This window comes from Macaca mulatta, chromosome 20 (assembly GCF_049350105.2).
Source record: "Macaca mulatta isolate MMU2019108-1 chromosome 20, T2T-MMU8v2.0, whole genome shotgun sequence".
Classification (NCBI taxonomy): domain Eukaryota; kingdom Metazoa; phylum Chordata; class Mammalia; order Primates; family Cercopithecidae; genus Macaca; species Macaca mulatta.
This window is the reverse complement of record NC_133425.1, coordinates 42,130,836-42,149,275: the sequence shown is the minus strand read 5'-3', so window position 1 is coordinate 42,149,275 and position 18,440 is coordinate 42,130,836. Positions and strand designations below refer to the sequence as shown.

General features: G+C 43.9%; 1 protein-coding gene across 8 annotated transcripts in view; it reads left to right on the top strand.

The window, feature by feature from the left end:
- The window catches only part of MYLK3 (myosin light chain kinase 3), a 56,320-nt gene that overhangs the window by 37,438 nt on the left and 442 nt on the right, over positions 1–18,440 (top strand). For all 8 annotated transcript variants that reach the window (XM_015126075.3, XM_015126076.3, XM_015126077.3 and 5 more), the window contains 4 exons: positions 4,437–4,507; positions 11,224–11,352; positions 13,221–13,373; positions 14,320–14,452. In XM_015126075.3, coding sequence (XP_014981561.2) covers positions 4,437–4,507; positions 11,224–11,352; positions 13,221–13,373; positions 14,320–14,452 — 486 coding nt within the window. The remainder of the gene's footprint in view (positions 1–4,436; positions 4,508–11,223; positions 11,353–13,220; positions 13,374–14,319; positions 14,453–18,440) is intronic.

Here is an 18,440-nt window from a genome sequence, read left to right as displayed (position 1 = left end):
TCCTTAAAATCAGGAATAAGACAAGGATATCTGTTCTTGCCACTTGTATTAAAGGGGCTGTGGGGGTTTAGCCCCTTCTGATTGTGAGACTTGGGGTAAGTTCTTTAAACTCATCAATTGTGAAATAGAGAAACATAATACCTACCTCTTGGGGTGTTGTGTGGATTAAATATAGAGAAAGAGCTCTGGAACTGCACTGTCCAAGACAATAGCCACAAGCCACATGGGGCCACTAAACACTTGAAATGTAGCTAGTATGACTAACCAAACTTTACATTTTATTAATTTAAATTAATAAACTGACCCTTGATGCAGTTATTGGAAAACTATTAGTATGTTTGGAACAATTTGGATATATGAATTTACTTTTCAACTCTAAATTTCTTGAAATCTAAATACAGATAAAATATTTCTGGGCTGGGCGCGGTGGCTCACGCCTGTAATCCCAGCACTTTGGGAGGCCGGGGTGGGGGGACCACGAGGTCAGGAGATCGAGACCATCCTGGCTAACATGGTGAAACCTTGTCTCTACTAAAAATACAAAAACAAAATTAGCCGGGCGTGGTGGCGGGAGCCTGTAGTCCCAGCTACTCAGGAGGCTGAGGTGGGAGAATGGCGTGAACCCAGGAGGCGGAGCTTGCAGTGAGCTGAGCTCGTGTCACTGCACTCCAGCCTGGGAAACAGAGTGAGACTTGTCTCAAAAAAAAAAAAAAAAATTCTGATGAAAACTTAAGGTCTGAATTGAGATACACTGTAGATGTAAAATATACACTGGATTTCAAATGGATTTCAAAGACAATATGAAAAAGAATGGACACAATTGCATCAGTATTTAGACATGATACTATTTTGGATATATCCAGTTAAATAAAATATATTATTAGTCTGTAATCCCAGCACTTTAGGGGGCCAAGACAGGAGGATTTCTTGAAGCCAGGAGTTTGAGACTAGCCTGGGCAGCATAGTGAGACCCTGTCTTTAAAAAACAAAATTATTTTTAATTAGCCATGTCTGTAGTCCTAGTTACTTGGGAGGCTGAGGCAGGATTGCTTAAGCCCAGAAGTTGGAGGCTATAGTGAGGTATGATTGTGCCACTGCACTCCAGCCTGGGCAATAGAGCAGGACCCCGTTTCAAAGGGGGAAAAAAGACACTAGAAAAAGAACAGCAAGTTCTTTGAGTCTGATTGACTCAAAGCAATCAGAATGAGGGAAATAAAAATTGGAGCATAAAAAACAGAAAAAAATATAGAAAATCATTAAAACCAAAGTTAGTTCTTTAGAAAGATCAATAAATTGGCAAATATTTAGCTATACTAACCAAGAGAAAGAGAAGATGCAAGTGACTAAAATCAGGAATAAAAGAGGAGACATTACTACTGGTCTTACAGAAATAAAAAAGGATTATAAAGAAATATGATAAAAAATTGTATGCCAATAAGTCAGAGCACCTAGAAGAAATGGACAAATTTCTAGGAAGACACCAACTAGTGAAACTGGCTCAAGAAGAAATAGAAAATCTGAATAGACTTATAGCAATTAGAGATTGAATTAGTAACCAAAAACTATCCACAAAGCAAAGCCCAGGCCCATATGGCTTCACTGGTGAATTATACCAAATGTTTGTTTGTTTGTTTGTTTGTTTGTTTGTTTGTTTTGAGGCCAAAGCAGGTGGATCACCTGAGGTCTGGAGTTTGAGACCAGCCTGACCAACATGGAGAAGCCCAGTCGCTACTAAAAATACAAAATTATCTGGGTGTCGTGGCACATGCCTGTAATCCCAGCTACTTGGGAGGCTGAGGCAGGAGAATCACTTGAACCCGGGAGGCAGAGGTTGCAGTGAGCAGAGATCAAAGCACTCACTGCATTCTAGCCTGGGTGACAAGAGTGAAACCCTATCTCAAAAAAAAAAAAAAAAAAAAAAAGCATTAGCTAGGATATGGGAAAATTGGAACCCTCATACATTGCTGGTGGGTTGTAAAATGTGCATTCACTTTTTAAAAAGTTTGGCAGTTCCTAAAAATGCTAAACATAGAATTACCATATAACCCAGCAATTTTACTCCTAGGTATACCCCTAAGAGAATTAAAACATAAGTTGACACAAAAACTTGTACACAAATGTTTTTAGCAGCATTATTTATAATAGCCAGAAGTGTAAACAACCCAAATGTTCATTAATTTTATTAGTTAATGGATAAACAAAATATGGTCTAATCCATACAATGGAATATTATTTAGCCATGAAAAGGAATGAAGTGCTGATACCTGCTACACAACATGGATAAACCTTGAAAACATTCTGGTAAGTGAAATAAATCAGACACAAAAGGCCATATGTTTTATGATTCTGTTTATATGAAATGTCCAGAATAGGCAAATCCACAGAGAAAGAGGACATTAATGATTGCCATGGCATGGGAAGTGAGGGGAGAATGGACAGGGACTGATGATGGGTATGGGTTTGTTTTTTTTTTTTTGAAGTGATGAAAATGTTCCAAAGTTACATAGTGATATCATTGCACAACTCTGTGAATATACTAAAAATAAATGAATTGCACACTTTAAAATGGTGAGTTCTGGATGGGCGAGGTGGTTCACACCTGTAATCCCAGTACTTTGGAAGGCCGAGGCAGTCTGATCACCTGAGGTCAGGAGTTTGAGACCAGCCTGGCCAACATGGTGAAACCTGTCTCAACTAAAAATACAAACAAATTAGCTGGGCGTGGTGGCCCACGCCTGTAATCCTAGCTACTCAGGAGGCTGAGGCAGGAGAATAACTTGAACCCGGGAGGCGGAGATTGCAGTGAGCCGAGATTGTGTCACTGCACTCCAGCCTGGGCGACAAGAGTGAAACACTATCCCCACCCCCACCCCAAAAAAGGTGAGTTTTATGGAAAAAATCAGTATTATTTGTATTACTTAAAATGTTATAAAATTTAAGTTCACCTGTTTCTTTTGACCCTTTTAAATGTGCATACTAGAAAACTTTAAATTACTATATATGTGGCTTGTGTTATATTTTTATCAGATAGTGTTATTCTAGATCCTATATAGAAGACATAGAGATTTTTAAACACCACTCTCTCACACCTTTCTGAAGGAATTGTACAACCCCATTGTAACATAAGTAAGAGTGAAAGCTTCTGTTGGGAGAAACAGTAGCTGACATTTGCTTTGGAAGCTGTAAAGTGTTTCATGCATGTTATGTCATTTTATCCTCACACCCTCCTGAGGGGCAGACAGGAAGAGGTTATTACTCCCGTTTTACATATGGAGACGTTGAGTCTTCAGGAATGGAGAGGGACTCATCTAGGGCTACAGAACCAGGTAATGAGCCCCTAGGCCTCAGGCACTAGACCCTAGGTCTGCAAAGTCCTGTCTGTCATAAGCCCTACATCTTCATTCAGCTTCTCTCCCCAAACCCCCAACACACTTACCCCCAAATTTGTCATGCATGAGCAGAGAGCATCCTTCCAGACTCCCTCAGGGCCTCAGAGCTGATCCAAATGCCGTAAGAGGGGAGGCGTGCCAAGGCTGCCACCCTCATGCCATGGGCCACAGCTGTCACTGCAGAGTGGCAGGTGGACATTCAGCAGCTCTGCTCTCCTTAACCAACCAGTGATGCTTTGGTGTTACCCCAGAGATTCTGATGTAATTGGTCAGGGTTGAGGCCTGGGCACTGGGATTTTTTCTTTTTCTTTTTCTTTTTTTAATTCTCTTAGCATTCCAGTATAACATTGGGATTCTAAAAGCTCCCCTGATGATTCCAACATACAGCCAGGGTTGGGAACCCACCCCCAAACCAGTAGTTCCATACAAGCAGTTCATGGGCCAATTATACCTCACAGAGGTATTCTGTTGGGCTCTGAGATGTGAATTTAGATTTCATTTAGTTGTTAACATTTAAAAGCATGGAATTTTCACATAAAAACCTGAATTCCTAGCTGGGCATGGTGGCTCATACCTGTATGCTCAGCACTTTGGGAGGCTGAGGCTGGAGGATCTCTTGAGCTCAGGAATTCGAGACAAACCTGGGCAACATGGTGAGACCCCACCTCTGTTCTTTTAATTAAAAACAAAACTGACCAAAACAACAACAACAACAACAACAACAAAAATCCCTGAATTCTCGGCTTCTCTTGAGGACTGAGAAACTCTGGCGTTGTGCCTACACTCCTACATGGTGACCAGTGTCTGGGACTGGGTAGTGCTGTCCCTTTACACAGGCTGGGAGCCTCCAGTTCCCCACAGTCCACTCCAATCCTTATTGTCTTGCCAGTCCCTTCATGTATTTCCTTTATCTATCCAGCCCTTGCAGGGCTGCCCTGAGCCATTTATGTCCCTTGAAGGCTGGAAAACAGAGGCCTATAGACAAGTGTGGCAGCTGCAGACCTCCTCAGCTATTGCTTGGGCTAAGCAGACTTCTTTCTTTCCCAGCCGGAGAACATATTGTGCATCAATCAGACAGGACATCAAATTAAGATCATTGACTTCGGGCTGGCCAGAAGGTAAGGGGTTTTTACTTAGATACCTTAACAAAATTCCTTGGGACTCTTTGTGGCTCTCTAGGTATGGTTACTCCTGACCCAGCTAATGCTTGAGTTTTGGAACTGATGCAAGAAAGCTCTTGTGCACAGAGGCTGGTGGCCTTTGACTTGCAGACAGGCCTTGTTGCTCTTGCATGGGCTGGCTTTGTGTTGTGGGCTCTGCTTCTTCCTAAAAGGCTGTGGAATTAACTGAACTTCACTCCACCTATCTGAGAAAAGAGGACAGTGATGGTGAAGGGGGCTGTTGATCGAGGTGCTGGGCTGCTCAGTTCTGTGGGTTCCCCAGGCCTCCTGGGGCCAAGAGGTGCTGGGCTATGTGATGCATCTGCCAGCATCCCTGCCCTCCAAGAAATGACCAGGTTAAATACAAAAAGCGAGCATGTGACGGTGTTGGGTGGCGCCATGGGTAGGTGTTTCTGTAACCTCTCAGGACTGGTTTAGATCTTGGTGAAATGGTGATGTAATACATTACCTGCTGGCATGGGGATGGTTATGAGCGTTAAATGAGAAAATACACAGACAATGTGGACCCATCCTATCCGGGAGGTTAGGTTCTCAAGTTTCAGGGCATAAAGTAAACATTGTAAGCCCAGCACAGTGGCTAACGCCTATAATCCCAACACTTTTGGGAGGCCAAGGAGGGAGGATCTCTTGACCCCAGGAATTCAAGACCAGCCTGGGCAACATAGCAAGACCTCATCTCTACAAAAAATACAAAAATTAGCCCAGCATAGTGGTGAGCACCTGTAGTCTCAGCAACTTGGGAGGCTGAGGTGGGAGGATCACTTGAGCCTGCAGTGAGCCAAAATCACACCATTACACTCCAGTCTGGGCAGTAGAGCTAGACCCTGTCTAAAAATAAATAAATAATAAAGTAAACATTGTATATTTATTATTATTATTATTATTATTTTGAGATGGAGTCTTACTCTGTTGCCCAGGCTGGAGTGCAGTGGTGCAATCTCTGTTCACTACAACCTCTGCCTCCCGGATTCCAGCAATTCACCTGCCTTAGCCTCCCAAGTAGCTGAGATTACAGGCACCCGCCACCACACATGGCTAATTTTTGTATTTTTGGTAGAAATGGGGTTTCACTAAGTGGGCCAGACTGGTCTCAAACTCCTGACCTCAAGTGTTCCTCCTGCCGCAGACTCCCAAAGTGTTAGGATTACAGGCCTGAGCCACCACATCAGGCCCATTGTATACGATGTTAAAAATCTCATAGTCTCTTAAAATACCTGAAGGCTAGTGCAGTGTGGCTAATATTGCTGTGTAGCCCAGGGATGCCACACTACCCATGGCACCACCCAACACTGTCACTCACTTTTTGTATTTAAACTGGTCATTTCCTGGAGGGCAGGGGTGGTGGCAGATGCATCACATAGCCCAGCACGCCCTGACCCCAGGAGGCCTGGGGAGCCCACAGAACTGAGCAGCCCAGCACCCTGCTCAGCGGCCCCCTTCACCATCACCCTACTCTCTTCACAGATAGGTGCTGTGAAGTCCAGTCACGTGTGCTGAATACTGTGCGCCTGGAGAGCTCCTGCCCATGGCATGCATGCCCAGGGGTGTGGGTTCTTGGCAGTGGTAGTAGCAGACCCTTGGCATTTGGGAAGGCTTCCCCTAAACCTTCAGACATCCGCAGTTCGTAAACATGGCAGAAACATGGCAGTAGTTGTATGCCCAGCTTCCAGGATTCCTCCAGGATTCTGTTGCCTCCAAGAATGACATTTCTCTGGGAATCACATATCTTTTTTTCTTTTTTTTTTCTGAGACTGAATCTCATGCTCTCACCCAGGCTGGAGTGCAGTGGCGCAATCTCGTCTCACTGCAACCTCTGTCTCCTGGATTCAAGCAATTCTCCTGCCTCAGCCTTCCAAGTAGCTGGGGTTACAGGTGCCCGCCACCATGCCCAGCTAATTTTTGTATTTTTAGTAGAGATGTGGTTTCATCACGTTGGCCAGGATGGTCTCGATCTCTTGACGTCATGATCCGCCTGCCTGACCTCCCAAAGTGTTGGGATTACAGGCATGAGCCACCATGGCAGGCCAAATCACATATCTTCTAGGTAGGTCTTTCAGCTACAGCTAAATTTTCAACTCTTCTGGAAGCTGCTTCTCTTTCCTAATGGCTGGCTGTTTTCTTTTTCTTCTTCTTCTTCTTTTTTTTTTTTTTTTTTTTTTGAGACGGAGTCTCGCTCTGTCACCCAGGCTGGAGTGCAGTGGCCGGATCTCAGCTCACTGCAAGCTCCGCCTCCCGGGTTCACGCCATTCTCCTGCCTCAGCCTCCCGAGTAGCTGGGACTACAGGCGCCTGCCACCTCGCCCGGCTAAGTTTTTGTATTTTTAGTAGAGACAGGATGGTCTCGATCTCCTGACCTCGTGATCCGCCCGTCTCGGCCTCCCAAAGTGCTGGGATTACAGGCTTGAGCCACCGCGCCCGGCCCTTTTTTTTTGGACAGAGTCTCTCTCTGTCACCCAGGCTGGAGTGCAGTGGCGCAACCTCAGCTCACTGCAACCTCTGCCTCCTGGGTTCAAACAATTTTCCTGCCTCAGCCTCCCGAGTAGCTGGAACTACAGGTGCCCGCCACCACGCCTGGCTAATTTTTGTATTTTTAGTAGAAACAGGGTTTCACCATGTTGGCCAGGCTAGTCTTGAACTCATGACTTCAAGTGATCTGCCCACCTCAGCCTCCCAAAGTGCTGGGATTACAGGCATGAGCCACCACGCCGTGCCCTCCACCACATCCACGAGTGGAAGGAAACACAGCATCGCCCCTGGATGCAGAGCCGCGTGCCTGAGCTCAGCTCTGCCTTCCGGCACCTGCCTCCCAAGCAGCATCCACACCCTCAGTGCTGGTTTTCCTGGTCACTCCTCCACTGGTTGAAGTGTAAACGTTACCCATTTGCAGTGTGATGATGCATTTTCAGTGCCCCATGTGCTGCTAGTGTAAATGCAGGAGGAAGTTCACATCATCCCACGAGGCCTTCAGGGTCTCTATCACACAGTGTATTGTAGTTCATAAACAGAAAAAAATCACATGCAATCTACCATGTTAGCAAGTTGCTTAGTATTTTCCCTGATAATATGCTATAAAATTCAGATGCCTCCCACACGCTTGCATGTCGTATACACTAGGGCAGTGTTTCTCAACCTATTTCATTATCGCTACCTGCCCTGTAGTGAGCCCTTTTTGACTTTATTTCCCCAATCGCCTAGTCCCCCAATGCCATGAAATTTAATACCACTGATGTACCATGTATCTGTTTATGTGCTGTGGCCCTTTGGAGAGCCACAAACCATTGTAATAGCTAAGACTGTTTTGTCCCCCAAGAACCAATATTTGTCCCCCACGGGGCAATATTGTCTTCACTGAGAATGCACACGCTGGTGTATGCAGTACACTCTCAAATACCTGATGGTCCGCTGCCAAATGAGCATGTGCAGGGACACATTGTGAACACCGAGAAAGAAGCAACCACTGGACGCCCCTGGAGTCAGGGAAGGCTTTTCTGAGCAGTCGGCAGGGACTGGTGGACAGGATTTGCTGTCTGCAGGCAATGCTGCTATGCTGGCAAATGCTTCAGCACCAGCCCTGAGGGAGTGGGGAGTGAGAGGGGATGGGTTTGATTTGTAATCTTTGCCAGTGTTTGCTAATTACAAGCTACCAAGATGATATCACTGAAGGCGGAGCTGGAAGGAGAGGCACTCAGGTCTCCCGTGCACCTGAGAGCCAGCTCTAGTGTAGCACTACCTGGAGGGGAGGTGGGGGGGCCCTGTGAGTTGTGGGCTGAGAACAGGGTGCACCCTGTATGTGCAGGCCGGTCGGGGGAAAATACAGTCGAAGATGAGGGCACTAATGGGGAATCCTGAATGCGGGGCTCACACGTCTGAACATTATCCTATAGGCCAGAGTCTTACCTGGTGGGGAGGTGAAAAGGGCTGTAGGTCAATTTACCAAAACTTAGTCAAACCAAAAACCTCCATGCCGAGTGGCTGTTTGGGGAAAAGCTCTCAAATTATATTTCCTCTGCTCTCACACCACAGCAAACAACACTGAAGACTTCTGTGATCAAAAGCGGGCAGGTGGGTTCCCCACCAGCGAGCAGCGGATGCCAGCTGGGTGTCCTGCAGTTCAGTTCTGACATCCCCTACCGGGAGATAGCGTCAGATCCCACAGGTTGAGGGCTCAGTCCTCAAGGATACCCCCTCTTCCCCCAGTCACTGGTCACAAGTGCAGGCCTCTGGAGCTTCTGATGGAATGTCTTCATGTTGGGGTTCCCACGACCCCCTCTTTGGGTTTGCTTAATTTGCCGGAATGGCTCAAAGAACTCAAGGAAACACTTACTTACATTTACCTGTTTATATTACAAAGAATACAGGTGAAGAGGGACATAGGGCGAGGTATGGGGAAAGGGGCATGGAGCTTCCATGCCTTCCCTGAGTGTCCCCTCTCCAGGAATCTCCCCGTTTTCAGCCCTTGGGAAGCTCTCCAACCCTGTCCTTTTGGGGTTTTATGGAGGCATCATTACATAGGCATGATTGACAATGGCACAGAAAGATGATTGGACAAAAAGCCCATGATCTAAACCCAGCAAGGCCTGTCTTTTTCTTAGCCTCTCTGTATTGCATTCCTTCCTTTAGGGTAGGGGGCAGGACACTCTCTAGAATGAGGGTCTTTTGATCCATAGTCAGATTAGAGTCCTGCCTTGGGCAGGTGAAAGAAGGACTGGAGAAGGACACAGAGAGAGAGATTCTCTCCTGAGGCCTAAAGTGTCCCAACATTATAACAAGGACTATGCAAGTTAGAAGCCAGAAAAAAATATATATATATACACAAACATATATATATGTATATATAGATACACAGCCCACATATATATATATGTATCCATATATGTATCTCATAACATGTATCTATCTATCTATCTATCTATCTATCTATCTATCTAACCATCTAGTCCCCTGGCCCAGTCCCTCAACCCCCGCCACCTTGCTGCTCTTTCACTGGATGGGCTTAGCTGTGTTGGCGCTGAGTCATTGTCTGCCTGGCTCTCAGCAAATTTGGAGGAGAGGAGACTGCTCTCTGAAAGCTGATTTAAAGGAAGCAGGGTATATTGGCAGAATATTCATTTTATTTATTTTATTATTGTTATTCTCAATTGCCTCATCTATAAAATGGGGATAATAATCCTACCTATTTCATAGGGCTCTTGGAAGGAGGGAAAGAGATGCCACGCATGTATAAAACTTTTAGCATAGTACCTGGCAAATAAAAAGTGCCCATGAAATTTTAGCTAGAGACTCTTTTTCTTCAAGAGTGATTCTAAAACACACTATTTGCCCCCCTTTCCCACTCAGCCATTGACTCTCTTCCTAGCCTTAAACTTCATGTCCAGAACTTTTTCTAATTTTTTATTTTTGGAATTGTGGTTTAAAAAATACATAACATAAAAGTTATCAGCTAGTGTCCGTCAGTGGATAAAGAAACTGGGGTATATATATGCAAATGAATACTGTTCTGCTTCAAAAGAGAAGGGAATCCTGTCATTTGCAGCAACATGGATGACTCTGTAGGGCATTATGTTAGGTGAAATAAACCAGGCTCAGAAAGACAAGTACCACGTGATCTCACTTAGGTGTGGAATCTGAAAAAGACAAACTCTTACAGGCAGAGTTGGATGGTGGTTACCGAAGGCAGGGCAGGTGGCACTGGGGAGATGTTGGCCAAAGGATACAATATTTCAATTAGAAAGGAGGAGTAAATTCAAGAGAGCCATTGTACAACATGGTGATTATAGTTAATAACAATGTATTGTATACTTGAGAATTGCCAAGAGAATAGACTTTAAGTGTTCTCACCATAAAAAATAAGTATGTGAGGTAATACATATGTTAATTAGCTTGATTTAGCCATCCCACAATGTACACATGTATCGAAGCATCATCTATACCGGTTGGGTGTAGTGGCTCACACATGTAATCCAGCACTTTGGGAGGCTGAGACAGGTGGAGTTTTTGAGCTCAGGAGTTTGAGACCAGCCCGGGCAACATGGTGAAACTTCATCTCTACAAAAAATACAGAAAATTAGTCAGATGTGGTGGCATGTGCCTGTAGCCCCAGATACTCAGGAGGCTGAGGTTAGAGAATTGCTTGAGCCTGGGAGGTGGAGGTTGCAGTGAGCTGAGATCTTATCACTGCACTCCAGCGTAGGTGACAGAGTGAGACCCTGTCTCAAAAAAAAAAAAAAAAAAAGCGTCATATATACCATAAACATGTACAATCAGTACATTCATATTTTTGTGCAACTAATCTACAGAACTTTTTCATCTTGCAAAACTGAGATTCTATATCCATTAAATAATAACTTCCCATTTTCTGCCTGCCCCAACCCCTTCCTTATTTCTGTTTCTATAAATTTGACTACTGACAGAAGCAAATGCCTGGAGGAGGAAGACTGTAGTTTTCTGATTCTATCACTGACTTAGAAAAGCCTGAAGTTTGGGGCCTGGGATCTGAGTATTCCCCAGTAATTCACAAGTGTAGTGTGGGTGTGGGGTCCAGGCCATATGGCTGATGGGAAGTGGGGAATGTCTGCATCCCACCAGAAATGAGCCCCAGCATCCACATCTCCCAGGCCTCACCCCATGGTTCTTTGTACCCTCCCTCCTCCCCAGGTACAAGCCTCGAGAGAAGCTGAAGGTGAACTTCGGCACTCCTGAATTCCTGGCCCCAGAAGTCGTCAACTATGAGTTTGTCTCATTCCCCACGGACATGTGGAGTGTGGGAGTCATCACCTACATGCTGTGAGTGCTTAGCAGCCTGGCTCTGAAATGGGGATGGGGGTCATTTGTCTTCCTTTGGGTAGTCTTAGAAGCAAAATTTTGAGTACAAGTAGTCTATTTGGGAAGTATCCCCAGGAAACTCCAATAGAGGAATAGGGTAGTGAGACGGGGAAGGAAAGGAGCCAGGGAAGGGTATATTATCAAGCCAGTTACCATATTTACAAGGCGGTCGTATTTCCAAGTTATTGTAGTAGGTTAATATTGAAAAAATTGAGATGTGCTGATATTATTCCCTGGAACAAAGGTCTAAAGGCCTGTTTCTTGGTGAGGAAGGCCTACTTGGGCTTCAGCAGCTGTATCAAAGTTATGGGTTGAGCTGGGCACGGTGGCTCATGCCTGTAATCACAGCACTTTGGGAGGCCAAGGTGGGAGGATTACTTGAGCCAAAGAGTTCAAGACCAGCCTGGGCAACACAGAGAGACCCTGTCTACCAAAATCAAAAAAAATTAGCTGGGCATGGTGGTGCGTGCCTGTCGTCCCAGTTACTAGGGAGACTGAGGTGGGAGGATTGCTTGAGCCTGGGAGGTTGAGGCTGCAGTGAGCCATGATCATGCCATTGCATTCCAGCCTGGGTGACAGAGCAAGATCATGTCTCAAAAAAAAAAAAAAAAAAAAAAAAAAAGTTATGGCTTGAGCCATTGAATTTTTTGGTACTGAGACATAAAAGTAATAACTGAAAAAAACAAAAGTATTCATGACTCAGGAGTAAGGCCCAATTGTGGGCAACTAGAGTTTCATTCTGCTGGGGAACTCCAGAATCCATCATGGAATACCCCCTGAGAGTTATTTCATCTAGGGGAGGGAGTTGGGGTATTTATACACTAACTCTTATCAGTTATTCCATGTGGACTAATGGAGATGGAGTGGAATTGATTTCCTGATACTTCTGGGTGGGGAAAGCAAGCTTCGGCTGGAGAGAAAGCCCTCCAGCAGAGACATGCATGTGCTCTGGTACAAATGGAGCTGGATCATGCCTATAATCCCAGCACTTTGGGAGGCTGTGGCAGGAGGATTGGTTGAGCCCATGAGTTTGAGGCTGCGGTGAGCTATGATTGCACTCCAGCCTGGGTGACAGAATGAGGCCCTGTTTAAAGACAAAACAAAATAAAAACCCAAATGAGGCTGGAGTGCACTGAAGGGGTAAGGGGGTGGGGGGCAGGGCAGGATACCCTTTATGGCATCGTTGAACCCGTGCTCCCTGTTTTCTTCTCTGTCCGGCTGTGGACTTCCTGTGGCTGCTTTCTCAGAGGCAAAGTCATGTTTTGCTTCTGATCTTCTGATTATTGTGTAACTGCTACGCACTGTCCCTGCACTCGGATGTGTGAGCTGCACCAGGCTGGGGAAGTTCAGATCCCTGAGGCTGGCCGTCACGGTATCCTGCTTCTTTTACCCTCCCTCTAGCGGGAGCCTAATAAAGCCCATTTTCCTTTGGCTTGGGGCCTGGGTAGCATCTAAACAAGCCTGGCTGTCTCAAGGACATGGAAGACTATTTCTATTTCTAAAATTAAATCAATGTGTACTTGATAACTGGGCATATGAAGTAGGGCCCTAATTTTACTCTTTACTTCAGGAATGAGGTGCAAAGAGGTGAGCACAAGAGGGGACTTATTCCAAAAATTCTTCCTGCCTCCAAATTTTAAATCCTTCCGTGTCCTCCCTTTAATGAACACACTGGACCCCATCCTGTGGAGAAGTAGTGGGGGTGCTTTCCTTTTGAACCCTCTTGGTTCTGGCTAGGTCCACTTGAACTCTGTAAGCTTCTCTATTCTGCCAATGCACGTTGGCAAATGTGGCCTCTACCTACTGATGGTCCTTTCTCTTTTCTGTAGACTCAGTGGCTTGTCCCCATTTCTAGGGGAAACAGATGCAGAGACCATGAATTTCATTGTAAACTGTAGCTGGGATTTTGATGCTGACACCTTTGAAGGGCTCTCAGAGGAGGCCAAGGACTTTGTTTCCCGGTTGCTGGTCAAAGAGAAGAGGTACCTTTCATCGCTTGTCACTCATGGGGACCCCAGGTCTGGGAGCTGGGCAGGACTGCTGACTGTGAAGGTCTTTCTTTCTGTGGACAAATTCCTTTCAAGATTTCTTAGTTTGCTACTTCTTTGGAAGAATAAAGGGAACAGAGAAAGGGACAAAGGAAATAAATGAAACAAACAAGTAGGGGCATAAAATACAGTTTTAGAAAGAAGCATATGTAGATTGGTCCTATCTGCAAGTTATCACTTGTCATAGGCTAAGGTTGAAAAAAACCTGAGCTATGCAGATGTTATTTGCAGAAGAAAGATCTGAATACCTTGTTTCTTGGTGAAGAAGATCTATTTAGGCTTCAGCATCTGTATCAAAGTCATGGGTCAAGCCATGTGAGTTTTTTGATACTCAGAATAAGGTAATAACTGGACATAACCAAAGGTATTAACAACCCAAGGCTAAGGCCTAAGAGTCTGGGCTCTAAGATAGCTTGTGTTTCCCTGACTTTTACAGTTTTGTTTCTTTCTGACTGTGAAAAGTTATGTGAGAGGAAAAAAAAATCTAAGTCAGATGAACAAGTTGCCTTCATACTCTGGAAGGAGAAATGACTTCCTTCAAATTTCCTGTTCTTTTGCTTCTTTAAGAGCAATTCCAGGCATAGCTAGCCTTCCTACTGCCCTGCTTCAACTTCTTAGCCTGCTCTGGGAAGTGGTTCCTCCCAGAATCACTGGAATATGTTCCCGCTATAGAGGTCAGAGAACATTTTGCTGACGACCTTCTGGCACTTTGAAGGAAGGGAATTTTAGACACAAGGAGTTCCCTTTTTTGTACATGGCATGAATCTGCCTAAATGATTAATCTGTTCCACTGACTCAGGCTTCCTACCCAACTGAACAGATTTTTGGATGAGAAAATGCAACTCCAACTAAAAGTCTTAACTGCTGTTTGATTTCACAGCTGCAGAATGAGTGCCACACAGTGCCTGAAACACGAGTGGCTGAATAATTTGCCTGCCAAAGCTTCAAGATCCAAAACTCGTCTCAAATCCCAACTACTGCTGCAGAAATACATAGCTCAAAGAAAATGGAAGGTATTTGGTTTTTCTCTTAGTAAACGTGAAATTTGTCATTCTAATCTGTCCTTTGAAAAAACTGCAGCTAAGTTTTCTTTACTTTTCTTTTTTTCTTATTTTTGGGTTTGTTTTTATAGACAGGGTCTAGCTCTGTTGCCCAGGCTAAAGTATAGTGGCATGATCATGGCTCACTGCAACCTTAAATTCCTGGGTTCAAGCAATCTTCTCACCTCAGCCTCCTAAGTAGCTGGGACTACAGGCATGTACCACCATGCCTTGCTAACTTTTCTATTTTTTGCACAGACAGGGTCTTTTAAGTTGCCTAGGATGGTCTTGAACTCCTGGCCTCAAGCAATCCTCCTGCCTCAGCCTCCCAAAGTGCTGGCATTACAGGCATGAGCCACTGCACCCAGCCTGTAGCCAAATTTTTACTTACATTTTGATTCTAAACAGAAAGATTATTTAGGGGGAAAAATCTCTCTCATGTCAAAAGCTGCTAACTTGATTTAAAAATGTCACAGAGCAAAAATAACTGGCATAAAACTTACATTTGGTTGTGCTTATATGGATACTTGAAGTAACAGAATGAAGCTTAAGCGTATGTTCTCAGTGGCAATCACAGTGAAGCTCCTGAACTAACTTCTTAGAGCTTGAGGCCTGATTCTTCCACATTTTAGAAATGGAAGATAAGAAAGGCCTGTTAAACTTTTAAAACTTTATAATTTTGTTTACAACAGAATTCTTTAGTACCATGGACATAAAACCTATCTTAAAAGCAATTGTGGAAAAGGCCTTTGACAAAATTCAACAGCCCTTCATGCTAAAAACTCTCAATAAATTCGGTATTGATGGAACGTATCTCAAAATAATAAGAGCTATTTATGACAAACCCACAGCCAATATCATACTGAATGGGCAAAAACTGGAAGCATTCCCTTTGAAAACTGGCACAAGACAGGGATGCCCTCTCTCACCATTCCTATTCAACATAGTGTTGGAAGTTCTGGCTAGGGCAATTGGGCAAGAGAAAGAAAGAAAGGGTATTCAGTTAGGAAAAGAAGAAGTCAAATTGTCCCTGTTTGCAGATGACATGATTGTATATTTAGAAAACCCCATTGTCTCAGCCCAAAATCTCTTTAAGCTGATAAGCAACTTCAGCAAAGTCTCAGGATACAAAATCAATGTGCAAAAATCACAAGCATTCTTATACACCAGTAACAGACAAACAGAGAGCCAAATCATGAATGAACTCCCATTCACAATAGCTTCAAAGAGAATAAAATACCTAGGAATCCAACTTACAAGGGATGTGAAGGACCTCTTCAAGGAGAACTACAAACCACTGCTCAGTGAAATAAAAGAGGACACAAACAAATGGAAGAACATACCATGCTCATGGATAAGAAGAATCAATATTGTGAAAATGGCCATACTGCCCAAGGTAATTTATAGATTCAATGCCATCCCCATTAAGCTACCAATGAGTTTCTTCACAGAATTAGAAAAAACTGCTTTAAAGTTCATATGGAACCAAAAAAGACCCCGCATTGCCAAGACAATCCTAAGCCAAAAGAACAAAGCTGGAGGTATCACGCTACCTGACTTCAAACTATACTACAAGGCAACAGTAACCCAAATGGCATGGTACTGGTACCAAAACAGAGAAACAGACCAATGGAACAGAACAGAGCCCGCAGAAATAATACCACACATCTACAGCCATCTGATTTTTGACAAACCTGAGAAAAACAAGAAATGGGGAAAGGATTCCCTATTTAATAAATGGTGCTGGGAAAATTGGCTAGCCATAAGTAGAAAGCTGAAACTGGATCCTTTCCTTACTCCTTATACGAAAATTAATTCGAGATGGATTAGAGACTTAAATGTTAGACCAAAAACCATAAAAACCCTAGAAGAAAACCTAGGTAATACCATTCAGGACATAGGCATGGGCAAGGACTTCATGTCTAAAACACCAAAAGCAATGGCAACAAAAGCCAAAATTGACAAATGGGATCTAATTAAACTAAAGAGCTTCTGCACAGCAAAAGAAACTACCATCAGAGTGAACAGGCAACTTACAGAATGGGAAAAAATTTTTGCAATCTACTCGTCTGACAAAGGGCTAATATCCAGAACCTATAAAGAACTCAATCAAATTTACAAGAAAAAAACAAACAACCCCATCAAAAAGCGGGCAAAGGATATGAACAGACGCTTCTCAAAAGAAGACATTTGTACAGCCAACAGACGAATGAAAAAATGCTCATCATCACTCGCCATCAGAGAAATGCAAATCAAAACCACAATGAGATACCATCTCACACCAGTTAGAATTGCAATCATTAAAAAATCAGGAAACAATAGGTGCTGGAGAGGATGTGGAGAAATGGGAACACTTTTACACTGTTGGTGGGACTGTAAACTAGTTCAATCATTGTGGAAAACAGTGTGGCGATTCCTCAAGGATCTAGAACTAGAAATACCATTTGACCCAGCCATCCCATTACTGGGGATATACCCAAAGGATTATAAGTCATGCTGCTATAAAGACACATGCACACGTATGTTTATTGTGGCACTATTCACAATAGCAAAGACTTGAAATCAACCCAAATGTCCATCAGTGACAGACTGGATTAAGAAAATGTGGCACATATACACCATGGAATACTATGCAGCCATAAAAAGGATGAGTTCATGTCCTTTGTAGGGACATGGATGCAGCTGGAAATCATAATTCTCAGCAAACTATTGCAAGAACAGAAAACCAAATACCGCATGTTCTCATTCATAGGTGGGAATTGAACAATGAGATCACTTGGACACAGGAAGGGGATCGTCACACACCGGGTCCTATTGTGGGGGGAGGGGGAGGGATAGCATTAGGAGATATACCTAATGTAAATGACAAGTTAATGGGTGCAGCACACCAACATGGCACATGTATACATATGTAACAAACCTGCATGTTGTGCACATGTACCCTAGATCTTAAAGTATAGTTAAAAAAAAAAAGCAATTGTAATCCAGGGAAGTGGCTTCCAACAATTTAATATAGACTTAGATCCTCACTGGGGATCCAAAAGCACGAACAAAACCCTTTATGTATGGAGCCAGTACACAAGAATACCTATACGTGTACACACATACTGGGAAAGACACACACACACACAACAAAAATTTGACTCAGGCATGGTGACCTACACCTATAGTCCCAGCTATTCGGGAGGCTGAGTGGGGAGGATCACTTGAATTCAGGAGTTTGAGGCTGCAGTGAGCCATGATCTTGCCAGTGTACTCCAGCCTGGGTGACAGAGTGAGACTCCCATCTCTGTTTTAAAAAAATCACAACATTTTCTCTAACAGAGTATGATGTATTCTGATATTTTCTATTCTGTGCCACTTGGCTTTATTTTTAAAATGCTGTTCACAACCCACCAATTTGATTTCATGACCCATTGCTTGGTTGTGAATCACAATTTGAAAAACACTGTTCTATCAAAGCACGATGTAGGCTGATAAAAAATAAAAATAAGACACTGTTCTAGGGTGCTCCATTTTTAAAATGTGAAAAGGGCAGGATAAGCCTGGGTAACATAGTGGAGACATATCTCTACAAACAAGACAGAAATTAGCTGGGCGTGGTGGCGCTTGCCTGTAGTCCCAGCTACTTGGGAGGCTGAGGTGGGAGGATCGCTTGAACCCAGGAGGTGGAGGTTGCAGTGAGTCAAGATCATGCCACTGCACTCCAGCCTGGGCAACAGAGCCAGACCCCATCCCCACCCCCACCCCCCCTTAAAAAAAAAAGAAAAAAAGGGGGTAGGATGATATATCTTCCCACTTCATATTTACTCCCAACATGCCCCTGAAAGTCATATGATTATTCTATAATTATTTTAGAAACTTGTTTTTCCTTTAGGTGATCAGATTTAAACCAACCCCAGCAGCTGGACTCACTTAAATCCTTTTATTGTTTCTTCATAAAGCAACTGGTCTGAAATAT